Source organism: Xenopus laevis, chromosome 8L (genome assembly GCF_017654675.1).
Source record: "Xenopus laevis strain J_2021 chromosome 8L, Xenopus_laevis_v10.1, whole genome shotgun sequence".
In the NCBI taxonomy this organism is placed as follows: domain Eukaryota; kingdom Metazoa; phylum Chordata; class Amphibia; order Anura; family Pipidae; genus Xenopus; species Xenopus laevis.
Window position 1 is genome coordinate 87,125,044 of NC_054385.1, and position 15,714 is coordinate 87,140,757.

General features: G+C 38.0%; 1 protein-coding gene across 8 annotated transcripts in view; it reads left to right on the forward strand.

The window, feature by feature from the left end:
• Positions 1 to 15,714, forward strand: part of trim9.L (tripartite motif containing 9 L homeolog) — a 60,219-nt gene that overhangs the window by 22,656 nt on the left and 21,849 nt on the right. For 6 of the 8 annotated variants that reach the window (XM_041573051.1, XM_041573052.1, XM_018230541.2 and 3 more), the window contains exons 2-6: positions 3,615 to 3,746; positions 5,817 to 5,939; positions 8,769 to 8,879; positions 9,943 to 10,096; positions 15,119 to 15,276. In XM_041573051.1, coding sequence (XP_041428985.1) covers positions 3,615 to 3,746; positions 5,817 to 5,939; positions 8,769 to 8,879; positions 9,943 to 10,096; positions 15,119 to 15,276 — 678 coding nt within the window. The remainder of the gene's footprint in view (positions 1 to 3,614; positions 3,747 to 5,816; positions 5,940 to 8,768; positions 8,880 to 9,942; positions 10,097 to 15,118; positions 15,277 to 15,714) is intronic. The other 2 variants (XM_018230542.2, XM_018230546.2) reach the window with 1 other exon arrangement.

A 15,714-nucleotide genomic window follows, 5' to 3' on the forward strand; every position in this document is an offset into this window, starting at 1 on the left:
CCAGAAGGTGTAAGATCGGTTAGGAGCATTCCAATCCTTCTGCAATAAGAATGGATAGTTCTGCTCCTGTCTAGGCAAGTATGGTTTCTACTGCTATAAAACAAATTCAGAATATCCCTCATAAAATATCTATGTTATAAATAGAAAGTTGTTTTATATTTATCCAAATTATATGTGGCATTTTCTTTTAGTCATGGTGTAATTCACACCTTTTTTATTTTTTAGTATTCCATTAATCTTTAAGTGGTCCAATTTCTATAACAGCTGCTGTGCCCAAGCCCTTCCCTGCTTGACTAATTCCATTCCTCTTGCAGCATCTGACTCCCAGACACCAAGCAGACAACTAATTGCATTCTACATGACCCAGGGAGGCTGTGCAATACACCAATCGCTCACATATTGAAGGTCATTTTAGGGAGGGATGCAGCAGCCAAAAAAGCTGAATTAGTGTAAATTCTTCAGATTTCAAAGACATGCTGTCTATGTTGTTAAATTGTCTGTCTTTTACTTAAAGAGATACTGACACCAGAAATTAAACTTCTATCATAATATTGGCTTTGAAAGCTACTTATATATAACTTTGCCATAAAGTATTTGCACAATGCTTTTACATTACCTGTCTGGTGTCCCATGTTCCTGTATAAGGGGGCTGCCATATTTGTGCACCAGGAATCTGTTAGCATTACAGGTTGAGATGGGACAGTCAGGTTGGAAAAACAGTCCGTTTTAGAAACTTCAACTAACAATTACTTACAAAAACAAACCTCTCAGCAAAAAACGATCATCATGACCTATAGGTAACTTTTAATGTACATTCATATTTTAAAAAGTCGTTTTTAAGCGTCAGAATCTCAGGCTAAAGTTATACAAACATACATATATACAAAGGGGCTATAAGAATAGACACTGAGAAGTCAACAATACTTAGAAAATGTAAATGTATATAAACTTGGCTTTCCTGGTGTCCATTTCTTTAGGACCATTTGGATGCACCAAATTCCACCATGCATACATTTAAAAAAAAAGGAAAAAAGTTTTATTGCCATTCTATAGACTTTAAGCATTAAACTACCAAATGCATTACTTTTATCACCTATATACATGCCAAAATATGTATAATTTGTAATCATCATACTTTTTGCTTTTACCTGGTCACAACGGGTGTAATTGTGTCAACCTGAGCCTGTCAACCTGGTTTATATTACCGGTATAGCATCCCTTATCCGGAAACCCGATATCAGAAAGCTCCGAATTACGGAATGGCTCCCACAGACTCCATTTTATCCAAATAATCCAGATTTTTAAAAATGATTTCCTTTTTCTCCGTAATAATAAAACAGTAGCTTGTAGTTGATCCAAACTAAGATATCATTAATGCTTATTGGAAGCAAAACCAGCCTATTGGGTTTATTTAATGTTTAAATTAATTTCTAGTAGTCTTACGGCATGAAAACCCAAATTACGGAAAGATCCTATATACGGCAAACCCCAGGTCCCGAGCATTCTGGATAACAGATCCCATACCCGTACCTGAATTCCTTTTATCCTGTTTGTCACATTTGTTGGGGATTCATTCTTTCTATTGTAATGTCATGCAGGAGTCTCTCAAACTTAATTAAGCCTTTTAATCCTCTCCAGAGAGGGAAATTGCTGAACAGTAGCCCTCCTGCTTAATGAATGCAAAATTAAATAGGGGCAGCTGGGTTAATACATGTGAGATCAGCCTAAATGCTTCTGTCGTTTATTTAAAGAAAATTAGTACAAAATGCCCTTAAGGATAAGATGATCAGGAGGTAAAATGTTCCTAATGCTTCCATTATTTTCTGTTTGCCAAATGCCTTTATAGTATGTTAGCATTATGTAAATTGGTATATAGAATAGTACACAGTGAAGCTTTTCTGTCCACAGTAGTTACAGCAAAAAAATATAGTGTTTTCTTTAGTAAGAGGAACTAAGTGGTACCTTTTAATTTCTTTAATAGACTTAAAGAATTATGTACTATTCTTAGTGTGTTGCTTTAATTGGATTTTATAATTATGTCTCCAAAGCTGGCCACAGACTCAAAGATCTGATGGTACGAATCAACATACCATCGGTCTTCCCCATCTCCCGACCTGCCACTAACCATTCCGATCAAATAAAGTACAAAAGAACAGATCAGCCGATGTTCTGCCCCTGACAGCAATAGTACGAAAGTTATGTCCGACAAAAGCTAGTGACAGTCTCCCTCTGAAAATTACGTTCAGCAATACATGCAGAGATATTACCCGCAGCCGACAGAAATGTTTTAACCTGTCCGATCGACCAAACAACCGATCCCTGCCGGACGAAAAATGTCGGGACTCTCCACACACGGTCCAAAAATCGTACGAATCCTCGATTCGTACGATCAGGTCTTTGCCTCTATGGCCAGCTTTACTCCCCTTAAGGTGGCCATACACGGGGCGATGAAAGCTGCCGACAGACCGAGTCGGCAGCTTATTGGCCCATGTATGGGGCCCCCCGACGGGCTTCCCCGATCGAGATCTGCCCGAAAGTCGGCCAGATCTCGATCGGATGGGACTAAAAATCCCGTTGGATTGCGGCTGCATCTGTTCGTTGATGGGGTCCCGCGATCCAACCGCCCATAAAGCCACCGTTAGGATCCGATTGTTGGGCCCTAGGGCCCATGATCGGATCAGCCCGATATTGCCCACCTCAAGGTGGGCATATCGGGGAGACGAGCGGATCTCTCCGTGTATGGCCACCTTTAGATGTTCTGCCCTGAATGCATTGTTCATGTCTATGTTTCTTATCTCCTTCTAGCATTCGGAACAAGTCAGGCAAAGCTTCTCCACATTTAAGGACATTTTTCACTAGGATCCCCTGCGTGCTCAGCGCTCTGTTTTCTACATTTACCTGTTTTGTAAACCTGGTGCTTCCCTAACAGATTGCTCTTCTCATAACACCAATTAGTCCTTGATGTTTAGGCTCATTAATCCCCATGATCTCTGAAACAGTCCCTCTCCACCTTTTTCGGTTGGAATCACAAATACACTCTTGTTTAGTCTGTTATACTACTATAATGTGTCAGCTGATGCTGTGATGTTGCTAGACTTTCTATCATTTATCCTAGGATAGTGATTATCCTATGCTTTTGAGAAGCACTACTTCCTTGCAAAAACATCCTTTTCGTTCCTATTGTGTGCATGTTTATAAGGTATATCATCTTTACACCTTCCCAGCTTCATCCACCCCAGCCTCCCCTGATGTCTGATCTTAGCCCATGTCTTTCTTGTCTTGGGCCTTCCATCCCAAGACACCATTCTCCCACCTTCATAAGGGGAGTCCAAGGGAACTGACATACGTACCCTCCTACCTTATATACTACTTGGAAAAACCGTATGGTATCCCTGTACCATTGTAAATCTGGTTGTCACCCACTGGACATGGTTTTACACACAATAGAGACAACACCTCTCGTATATAGAAGTTGCTTCATAATGTGACACAAACCACAAATCAGGCTACTCAAAGTTGAATTGCGATTTGTCCTCTTGCTTCACAGCATAGTGTGAAAAAAAATTAATCCTGCAGTGTATTTCTAATCACCAATTTCTGGTCTCTTTTTCCAGAGTCAACTTTCCCAGGCCCTGAATGGATTGTCAGATAGGGCAAAGGAAGCCAAAGAATTCCTTGTGCAGCTACGAAACATGGTCCAGCAAATCCAGGTACATTTATCAGCTGACAAAGACACAAAGCAGAAGGTTAATATGAAATTTGTAATTCTATTTTCCACAGATTCTTGTATCATCAGAGATGGGATGCTATGAGCAGATAGCTCAGGAAGAAAGCTTAGCACATTCATCTTTAGGTTACTTGTACAGTTGTGTCAGGAAGGGCCAAATACAGTTCCTCTTCACCTTCAGGGATTGTATCAATATATATATATATATATACAAAAGAAGTAGCAACAGCACTCACGCTTTACAGCAGGTTCAGCAGTGCACGTCCCTTGGGGATTCCGGCCAGTCCTCCACAATATAGAAACGTAGTAACGGACAGCACTTTGCTTGTAATGCTCAAAGGTTTCTTTATATCAAATCCTAAAAAATGACATCACCATATGTATGCACATATAAAAAGCGACGTTTCAAGCCTACATAGGCTCTTTATCAAGCCATGTGTAGCAATGGTATACCATGTAATTTTTTACGATTTGATATAAAGAAACCTTTGAGCATTACAAGCGAGTGCTGTCCGTTACTACGTTTCTATATATATAGGATTAAAATGTGTTTTGTATGAAATAAACACTATTGCTTCGCAAAATTACAGTGTGTGCTGATCCATCGTGTTATATATATATATATATATATATATATATATATATATATATATATATATATATATATATAAGCACATATGCAATTGCTGCCTGGCAGGAAGAATGCCAGGAGCATCGGAACACTACAGCTTTCAGATTCCTTCCAGGATAATTTATTTGCATCTTTCACCATTTGGTTGCTCTGCAGGAAGAGACAGCCCATCACCCACCTACCACAGCTCCCTATTAATGGATGGAATGTACTGATTGTGAACTGCAGCTTCCATTAAAAGGGAACTGATCGTTTTTTATAGTCTTGTTTATTATTGAATAACATTGAATAGATTCCTGTTTCATTACTTCTTTAGTTTTTTTAAAAAAAGTGCCTTTTTATTGCATTTGTTTTAATAGATTTTATTTTTCACTAGTAACCTGCTTATTGTTGCTGATTTTTTATTGTATTTGTGCTAATAGATTACATTTTTTACTAGTAACGTGCCCATCATAGCCTGACGTATATTCAAAAAAAGAATCCCTGCAGTGTGTTCCCCCATCACTTTTATTTACCCCTACCCTTCTGTAATCCTTCCTGTCATGTCTCTTTTGCCTCTTCCCATCAAACATTTTCTTCTTCTCATTCCTCATATTTTCCTGTTCTGCAATCGTCAATAACATCCTATATATATATCCTATATAATATGGATGTTTTGTGTTATGAGGCACTTAAAATCTCAAAAGACATTTGCCAGTGCCATGACTATTGCAATCCGCAAAAATCCAACTATGTGGTTATGTGAAGTATTTACACCAATATAACTGCAGAGGGTTAAGTATGCACCCAAGACCTCTGACTTGTAATGCAGAGAGTGAGAATTAATATCACTGGCTATGTCTTTGTATAAAAAATATTCACAAAAAATATTCACAGAAATATTTTATTATAAGTCTTGCTCTACACTTGTTTCTTTCTCTCTTCTTAACATGCCCCATTCATGTAGGCCACGCCTCCTTTGATGCAAAATTGAACACAGGCCCCAATGACAGCTTCTCTTCATTCACCATCTTCTGTTATAATTACATCTTCTCTTATCTGTCCCTTCTCTCCTGTTTATCTTTAGTGTACATTCTCCTGTAATTTTTACCCCTTTTTTAGTTGTCTCCTTTCTCTTTTGTGTCTGTTTGGTGTCACTCTCTCTAAATCTCACCCATCATATATTTCTTATCTCCTCAGCTTTTTTCTTGTGTTTTCCATTACCTGTAATTTTCTTTCTTTATTTTTAGGTAGCTTTTTTTTTAGTTCTATTACATTCGGTCAAAATGATGGCTGTTTCAGATGTAAACATAAAATATATAAAACCTACACACAGTTTCTGTCTACTGATTATCTGGCAAGTTAGTGTTTAGTAGTAAGCACAAGCATAGATCAGGGGTCCACGTAACTACTATGTATATAGACTATATGCCTTGCAAAGAGTACAGATCCATATACTTACTATAACATGTTTATCAGGAGAACAGTGTGGAGTTCGAGGCCTGCCTTGTCGCTCAGTGTGATGCTCTGATTGATGCTTTGAACAGAAGGAAAGTTCAGCTTCTCTCCCGTGTGAACAAGGAGCATGAACACAAACTAAAGGTAAGAATATTTGTGCTAATAAGCTTGGCATTTTTGAGCTGAAGCCTAGAAATACCGCAACTCTATTTTAAAGCATGCAACTGTCACTAGTGCCATTTGAGTCAAAATCAAAATATTCAGTGCTAATGTTAAATGCCAGTGGTACTATATGAGAAACATGTTGAAGGGAGAAACAGAGTGTCATGTCAGCTGATTCATCCATTTCATTCATTTTTTTCAGGTGCCTATAAGAGTAAAAAAATTACTCTTTTATCAGAATATCATCTGTCAACTGCACAAATCAGTGGCCGGTCACATGATTGTATAGTTGTCAGTAGAACATGATCATCTACTGGTTCATAAATGTAGTTGTTCCATTATCCAAAAACCTGTTATTCAGAACACTCTGAATTACGGGAAAGTCTTCTCCAATAGATTCCATTTTAATCAAATAATTAAAATTTCTAAAAATGATTTTCTTTTTCACCACAATTAAACAGTACCTTGTACTTGAACCCAATTAAGTTATAATTAATCCTCATTGGAGGCAAAACAATCTTATTGGGTTTAATTAATGTTTAAATGATTTCTAGTAAGTAAATAAAATATATTGTTTGAGAGAATGTAAAAGATATTGTGCTGTGGTGTTCATGTTGTATAAACCCATGGTAGAAATGACACTCTGTGGCCGTTATCATTCCAGATTTTTATCTTCTGCTGCATTTCATTATTGAAGTTCTCCAGTCTATTGACTCCAGTGGCTGAACTACCGGGGGAGCAGGGGGTGCGATTGGGCCAGGGCCCGCACCCCCTCAGGGCCCACCGGCAGCTCGCACGCTGATGATTTCCGGGTATGCACCGCTGGTTTCCAGGCGGAAACTCACGTATGGAGGGGGTGGGGGGGCCCGGCTGCACTTCCCACACCAGGGCCCGCCCCCCTCTAGTTACGTTACTGATTGACTTCTAACTGATTAAAGTAGACATTTAAATTAATTTTAAGAAAATAAAGTTTAGAGGGTTATGTTTTTTGTATAAACCACAACCCTTGTGTTTTCCTCCAATCTTTGCATAATTGTATTGGCCTTTTGATAAATAACATTCAGACACATTCAGACAGGGAAGAATTTTCCCCCACCAACATGTTTAAAATGCAGATTATCTGCTTCTGTCATCTTGGTGAGTGGCTCTGAAACTGCTTTCATTACATGGAGATGCTCATAATTGTGGCAGCTGAACAGATGTGGAATAATTGAAAGGTGGCATATTATGGTTCCTTACTATGTTTCTATATTTACTTATAGTTTATTTTTCTTTTTACAGACAATATCGTAGTAATTTATATGCGTACAAGGCTGGGTTCCATCCACCTTTCTATTTCCCCAACACGGTGTGAGCAGCAATTTCTATCTGTCCATTGCAGCGACAGGCATGTCAAAACATTAAATGAATAGACCACTAGCCTCATCACTTGGTTGCTGGGCTCCTATTAAAATGTCCTACTGCTTTTCACCTTGTAATTCTCTTCCATTGCAGCTCTCAACATGCTGCACTTGTATATAGTTCTTGTCCATACACGGGAACATGGAACAAAAACACATATTCATTGTATTTGTCAGCTTCACCTGTTCACTTAAATAATTACTCAATAACATTCAATAATTTCATATATGTTTGGGAAGTCAGAAAAAATATTAATCATTCACAATATGGGCAACAAATCCATCAATAATGCAAAATACAAATTTTGATTTTCTATCTTCCTTTATATTAAGACTTTTCCTGATGCAATATACATGGAGCTGAGCATGACTGTGCACATGAACTGAGTGACTGGCTTTCAGCTCAGATAAATCATGTCCCGCTGCCTTGTCCCCTCCTTGTCAGCATAGACCCTTATCCATCATTACACTCTTTGCCAAGGACAGCTCTGTTTTATAAATGACTGCATATAGAGGAAAACTGCTGCACTTTAGGGACTTATCAGAAATACATCTTTATTTAATATTTATGTATATATATATATATATATATATATATATATATATATATATATATATATATATAGTTCTTCAATTAATTTATTAGACATGCAGGTTTGCCAGTAGCAATTATAATTTATATTAATTGTACTGGAAAATCGAAACCAAAGCCAGTGAGATTTTCTTTGGTGAAATGGTCCCTTTGTGCCTGACACTCTTTGACCCGCTTCTGAATTGATTCCCCACAGGAGCTGCATGTTACTCAGCTAAGAAGGCAGAGAATTAGGCAGTAAAGAAAAAAATCACAGAAGGGAACCATGCACATGGATTGTCTCCTTCTTCAAAGGCCTTGGTTTCTTTTATTGCTAACATGTGACGTGCTGGTCCCAGTGCCATGTACCATAGTCATTGTGCAGTGTGTACAGCAATAAGCCAGCAGGCAGATTTCTGAACTGTCAGAAGCAGACTGCTAAAATAGTGACCTGCTTTCAATTTAAAAAATATTTCAATTAATTAATGCTTTTTTAAATAGAATTAGAAGTAACCATATTTTATTAAGCCCTTATAAGGCCATTCATAAATAATTAGTAAAAGGCAACAATATCACCTTGCACAACCCTCAATCCTCCAAGCCTTCTTATGTAACACATGGTATTTATAAACTCACCATCAATTTCACCATCTCACACAATTTGTATTTGTAACAGTGCATATTATCTGCATATATGATCAGTGAATAAGAAATTTGACCAATGCAGGAGGTACTGTATAGGTACAGGGCTCCTTACCTAGTCAGACATGCAAATTGCATGCATCTTTTAACACAGTTGATATCTAATATTAATATCTAATGTTAATGACTAATTTCCAGGTTGTGCGAGATCAAATTTCACACTGTACCGTGAAGCTACGGCAGACCACAGGGCTGATGGAGTATTGTCTGGAGGTGATCAAAGAGAATGACCCAAGTGGATTCCTACAGGTATGTGTCTTTCTGCTTATTTCATTGTTCAATATCATCTGCCTTGAGGCATTCAGACTGTAATTCCATCTGTTGGAGAACAGCTGATGTCATACAATTTAATTGTATCAAAACAGGCTTGTAATAGAATTGCTTCCAAAACACACACATTAATGTCCCTCTCCGGTCTGTTTGTGCTACTTCGTAACATCACACAGAGAATTAGATGCCCCTTAAGGTCAGATAATGATGCTTTCCAGTAATCACGGTATTTTTAGAGGAATAACTGCACCAGTCTCTTTACAAAGTCCATTTTTCTAACAGTCCGTATTAAGCCCAATCTTCCAATAGCAGGTTAGAGGCTGGAAATTACTCTATTTTATAACCACTAAAGCCAGAAATTGGGAAAACCAGTTTATATAAAGAACAAAGAGATGCGTTCGTGTTTGCACGAGAAGCTCCTTTCATCAGCCCTGGTTTCCTAGGAGAATTTTCAGTACGCATTCATTTGGCTTCAGTGTCATTTTATTCCAGAGGTTTTTAAGATAGAGAAGAATTTATAGATAAAGGGATCCAGTAGCAAATCAGATCTTTGTTGTACATGTACGAGAGTCTCACAGTGATATAAAGACACAAGGTCACAAAGCAACTGCTTTGATATGGGTCACAGATCTGTTTTTGGAGCAAAGAGTGAGTTCTTACTTATAACTCATAAGATTGTCTGGCATGTGGGATGTGAGGGATATATGAAAGTTGATGGGGACATGGATTATGTTATTATGATATGACTCTGTGTTTAAGCTCATCTCTGTGTATCTGAGTAAAGGCTTTATTTTCCATAAATATTAGATAAATATGAGTGAAAATCATAAACCCATAAAACATTCCTACTTGCTTTAGTACATATTAATGTGGAGGTGCCACGTTATGCAGGTTATGTTTCATGAGCCTACAGCTCAGTGTGCCCATGCCCTAAGGGGAAGAATATCCCTCTGGTTTCTGACTGTAATATAAGATACAATTACTACAGGATAAGATGTAGTTAACATTTTAAAGCTATATGCTAAAAATTTTGTGAAATTAGATTTCAGATGCCCTTATTCGGAGAGTTCACCTGACTGAGGATCAGTGGGGGAAAGGAACACTCACGCCTAGAATGAACACCGACTTTGATCTGAATCTGGACAGTGCACCACTCTTGCAGTCAATCCATCAACTTGACTTTGTTCAGATGAAAGGTAAACGGGCCCATATTGCTCACCTGTGGAGATATTTATTAAAGGAATTGTTCACCCTCCAAACACTTTTTTCAGTTCAATAGTTTTCAGATTGTTCACCAGAAATAAAGACTTTTTTTTCAATTACTTTACATTTTTATTTTTTTACCGTTTTTGATACATTTGATATATTTCTCAGTAGCATCTCTGGAGTATTAGTAACTATTGTATCAATTCTAACAGCTGCCTGTAATGAAACTCAAGGATTCTGCTCAGCAGGGACAAAGATAAGAAATGTATCAAGTAAATGTTTTAATTTAGAACAGTTTACAGGGTCGGTGACCCCCCCCCCCGAGCTGCTTTTGAAGGTGAAAAATTACACTTTCCACTTGAATATTAGAAAAATGGTTACACATAGAAAATAGAAAGTAGTTGGAAAAAGTCGTTATTTCTGGTGAGCTATCTGATAACAACTAGTTGTTTGAAGGTAAACAACCCCTTTAATATAAATCATCCTCTCGCCATTCCTTATGGAGTTGTTCACATTTGAGTTAACTTTTAGTATGATGTAGAGAGTGATAGTCTGAGACAATTTGCAACTCGGTTTCATCTTTTATTATTTGTGATTTTTGAGCTGTTTTGCTTTTTATTCAGCAGCTCTCCAGTTTGCAAATTCAGCAATCTGGTTGCTAGGGTCCATGTTACCCTAGCAACCATGCATGAATTTAAATAAGAGATTGGAATATGAATAGGAGAGGCCTGAATAGAAAGACAGAGTAATAAAAAGGAGCAATAACAATAAATGTCTAGATTTACAGAGCATTTGATTTTAGATGGGGGTCAGTGAGCCCCATTTGATGGCTGGAAAGAATCAGAAGAAGAAGGCAAATAATTTAAAAACTATATAAAATAAACAATGACAACCAACTGAAAAGTTGCTCAGTATTGGCCACTCTATAACATAATAAAAGTTAACTAAAAGGTGAACCATGCCTTTAATCTGCTCCCCAATCCACCTTCCTCATGTGTTCTTTACATTCATTCTCTTCATCTTTTCTATCAGATGCCTCCACCTTCCTCATCTCTATAACAATTCAATATGCTCTATTTCCTTAATGCTTCATGTTATATTTTAAGTTCCTCTCTTTTCTTTCTTCACCTAATTTAGTTTCTAATTCAAAGCCATTTGCTAACTTTCTAAGCTTTACGGCTACACCTCATGGCTGTAAGTTGCCATACAGCCACGAAGGGATGGATAGGCTGGAGGGGGTTTCAAAGTTTACTCTCCAACCTATCCAATGCCTTTGTGACTGTACCGGGACTTTTTCCCAATTGGTGGATTTGCAAACTGTCCAATTCATCCCCTTGCACAGGCCTTTGGGTGCATATATATGAATTTTGTCAAATCATTGCGGGAGTTGCCAGAGAAAAACAAGCTGTTTTTTTTTTCCATTTCACCTGCCAGAATCAAATCTGATTTCTTCATTGCATTAAACTGCCTTTGTTAATACTAGCAATGGTGCTGTCAGGTATCAGATTAGCAAAATACCTGCCAACCTAAAAATTAATCTTGTTATCAGAGAAAAATATATTGTATATAAAGGTTATTTTTTTTTTGTCCAGAAGAATGCTGTACTCTGCACTGAGCACCAGGGGCGCAGGCCAGCACTGTCCGCCATGACTAAAGGTGGCCATACACTATAAGATCCGCTCTTTTGGCAAGGTCGCCAAACAAGCAGATCTTAACCCGATATGCCCACTAACGGCTGGGCAATATCGGATGAATCTGAACGCTCTGCCCTGGGCCCGAGCGATCGGATTACAATACTACGAATAGGCTCCAACGGGTCGCAGGACCGCATCAACTAGCCAATGTGGTCCTGGATCATACAAAAAAATCAAACTTGACAGATCGATATCTGACCGATTTATGGCCTGATATCGATCGGGAGGCCCCGTCGGGAGCCCCCACACATGGTTAGATAAGATGCCGAATCAGTCTAAAGGACCGATATCGGCAACTTTATTCTGCCTGTGTATGGCCACTTTAACGCAATCAGCTTTGTATTCCTGGGGCAAGTGGCAGGTATCTCCAAAATGTAGCGCAGAGACCAGAGGCAATTTAAGAAGCCCAGAACACTGTGCAAAGTGTAAAAAAAAAGTCAGATTTTAACCTTTTCTGCACTTTGCACTCTAAGCTCTGTAATGTAAATTACCTATTATATATATTTATAGCCAATGTTTACATCATGTCTGATGACATATTTTAATGCCTGTAGCTTAAAATGGGTTTATCTTTGCTATGTTTATAGAACTGATTATGTATGGAAGGCACAGATTTATCAGAGCCCGTGGGAGTCATTTCTTGCTTGTCAAGAGCAGTAAGTTCAGATCCGAGCCTTAGCAGACGTGACACTCCAACACAAAATCGTGGGCTGAAAACAGCCACACAATAATTAGATGCCTGATTGGTGCTTATTATCAAGACAGATGCTCAGTAAAAGGCGCACTGGATTTAGAATAAAAATTGTTTGTAAAATATATTTAAAGGGGACCTGTCACCCAGACATAAAAATCTGTATAATGGAAGTCCTTTTCAAATTAAACATGAAACCCCACATCTTTATTTTTTTTAAAAAAACATCTATACCTGTTATAAAGGTATTAAAAATTTTCAAGTGTCAGTCATGTATTGCGTTCCCCACCTCTATGCCTCAGGCTCAGCAATCACCTTCACTTTCCATTCTGCACTTCCCTAATCTCACTGCACTCTTCACATTTCTCCTCTCTACTCACTATCTATAATTGTATAGCGTGTGCATGGGGATGGGCAACAGGTCACCTATTATGGTGCATAAACAAGATTTGTCTGCTGCTGTGATTGTGAATTCTAAGTCTAAAGGAAACAAGATAATTTATGTAGTCTAAGTAAAGTTTATTTTGCTTGACAATCACAATAAAAAAAACATTATATATATTTTAAAGACAGAGTAGTTGAAATTAAAGGGGCAGTTCACATTCCAGCTTATTATTTGAAAACAGCACTCCACAAATAGAGGCAATTAAAATTAATTTCTATTAACTTGATCTATTATAGTACTGTATAATATTTGAGATTAGTCCTTAGTCCTTGTTCCATTTTGCCACCTGTTTGCAACTTTTTGTTCTCCTAGAAATGGCAAAGGTTGAGATGGGTATCCCCTGTATTTGCACCCATGTGAGCTGTACTCTACATTATGAGGCGTATTTTTTAATCTGGCACAAATTGCTGAACACAGGTTGCACCTTTCATTAAGCACTCTGTAAGCGATGATACATTAATGCACTCATTACCGTATATACTTGAGTATAAGCCGTCCCGAGTATAAGCCGAGGTACCTAATTTTACCTCCAAAAACTGGGAAAGCTTATTGACTTGAGTATAAGCCGAGGGTGAGAAATGCAGCAGCTTCTGGTAAGTTTCAATCAAAAAATTGAGGGTTTCTGCTCCCATTGGAGGTGCCGGCGTCTCGTTTTTGGATGCCGGTGACAATTCTTGGACGCCGGCGAATATTCTTGGAGACTATTCTTGGACGCCGGGGACTATTCTTCGACACCGGCGACTATTCTTAGGCGCCGGCGACCGTTTTTGCACTTGACCCGAGTATAAACCGAGGTAGAGTTTTTCAGCATATTGTGGGGGCTGAAAAACTCGGCTTATACTCAAGTATATACGGTAATCAGATTTTTTTTAAGAATAAAATGAAAATGCCATGCAAAGACATCTATAGAACCATTGGGAACTCTGGGGCCACAAAACTCTATTGGAGGTCTTCAAAGTAGTTTAGCAGGTAACTGCAGTATCTGCAGTACTGTCCTCCAGCAAATATTTCCCCTGTCACACTGCCAAATATTGGCTGGCAGATTCTTTCATCTCAGCAAGTTAAGCTCAGGGCAACACTCACTCCTTATGTTGCAGCGTCATTTAAAAATTAGCATAATGCTTCCTTGAATCAATGTTTCACTGAAGTATTTGGGCTCATTGGTTTGTTATTATTCAAATATATTTATCCCAATGTTAAACACGAACAGAAGAACAAAGCTTATCACTAAGAAAAAGAACCAATGAGAAAGTGTCAAAATGTATTGCACCCTAGTGACATCAGCTAAATCCCTCTTTCAGCAATAACATTGTGATAATGTTCTTTGTCAAAATTACAAAAACAAATTGGTACAGTTTGCAAATATGCCATTCCCTTCATCAAGCCCATCAATGCATGTATGAAGCAAACACATATTTAAAGATAATGTCTGGACAATTGACCCATCACATGACTTTATTTAAATCTATAGATCAGACACAAAATTTATACAGATTGAGAGGGGCATATGTATATCGTGTTCTATTTTTGAATTACAAAACTATGCAATACTATGATTATAACTAATTATCTTTCCTAAGGATAGAGAGGCAAATTATAATATTATAATATTTAATTCCCAAAGGCCATGAAAATTGTCATAGTTTAATGAAGGCTTTCATAATTTAGTTCCAGTGTCGTCGGACTTGGGGGGCCCACCGGGGCTGCCAGCTTAAGGGCCCCCAAACAACCCCCAGGCCCCAGCCGTGTAGTCCACCCAGTACACAATATATAAAAAATGCAATGATAAAGAATTCTAATTTGAAGACGTTTTTTTGTTAATATATCTCTATTCATAAATAGTTACCAATTTCAGTAAAAATCTGGATAATGCCACTATAGTTTGCTGTGAATAAAACCAAAAAGAAAGCACTAAATTGATGAAACTGGTTTTTGAAAAAACCTTGGAACAATTTTAACATTAAAGCATTTTCAAGCTGGATGCTCAGGGATAATTGTGCCTTACATGTAAACCAGTCAGTCATTGATTCCCACTGAGGCATGTAGTATTGGTTATTAACTAATTAAATTGGGTGGTTTGGCATGGAACAGTCCATGTTGTATTTCACTGAAGCCTATTGATATTTTTACTTTTGGTGAATAATTTATAGTGTCAAAGGTCACATGATTTTTCCCCTTTTAGTTCCCTCTTTAGTCCCTGCACCACCACTCTTACATCTGGAAGAATGTTGTAACCACAACAACAGTGCCACTCTGTCATGGAAACAACCATCAATGTCTATGGTGCAAACAGAAGGATACATACTGGAGCTGGATGATGGAAATGGAGGACAATTCAGGGTAAGATTAACTTGAAGACTATGGAGCTGTGAAGGAGAGGCTAATGAGCACATATATGGGGGTCATCTATCAACACTGGGCAAATTTGCCCATGGAAAGTAACTAATGCCAACCAATCAAATTGCTACATTCATTGTTCTACTCGCAGCTGACTTTAAAAAGCTATTCACTGATTGGTTGCGATGGGTAACTGCCCATGGGCAAATTTGCCCAGTGTTGATAAATGAGCATGGGAGCCGAGGAGTTCACTTTCTGTTGCATTGAATACTTTTAGCCTATTTCTTATTTCGGGCTAGGTAGATATATCTGCAACCATTGGCTGAGCTGTGCGCCTAACCTATTATTAGAGTGAGGCAGCAAACAAATCTTTAATATATAAAAGTTCACAATATCCCGTCATTGAAGAGAAACCAAAACTCGCTATTTCATTACACATAA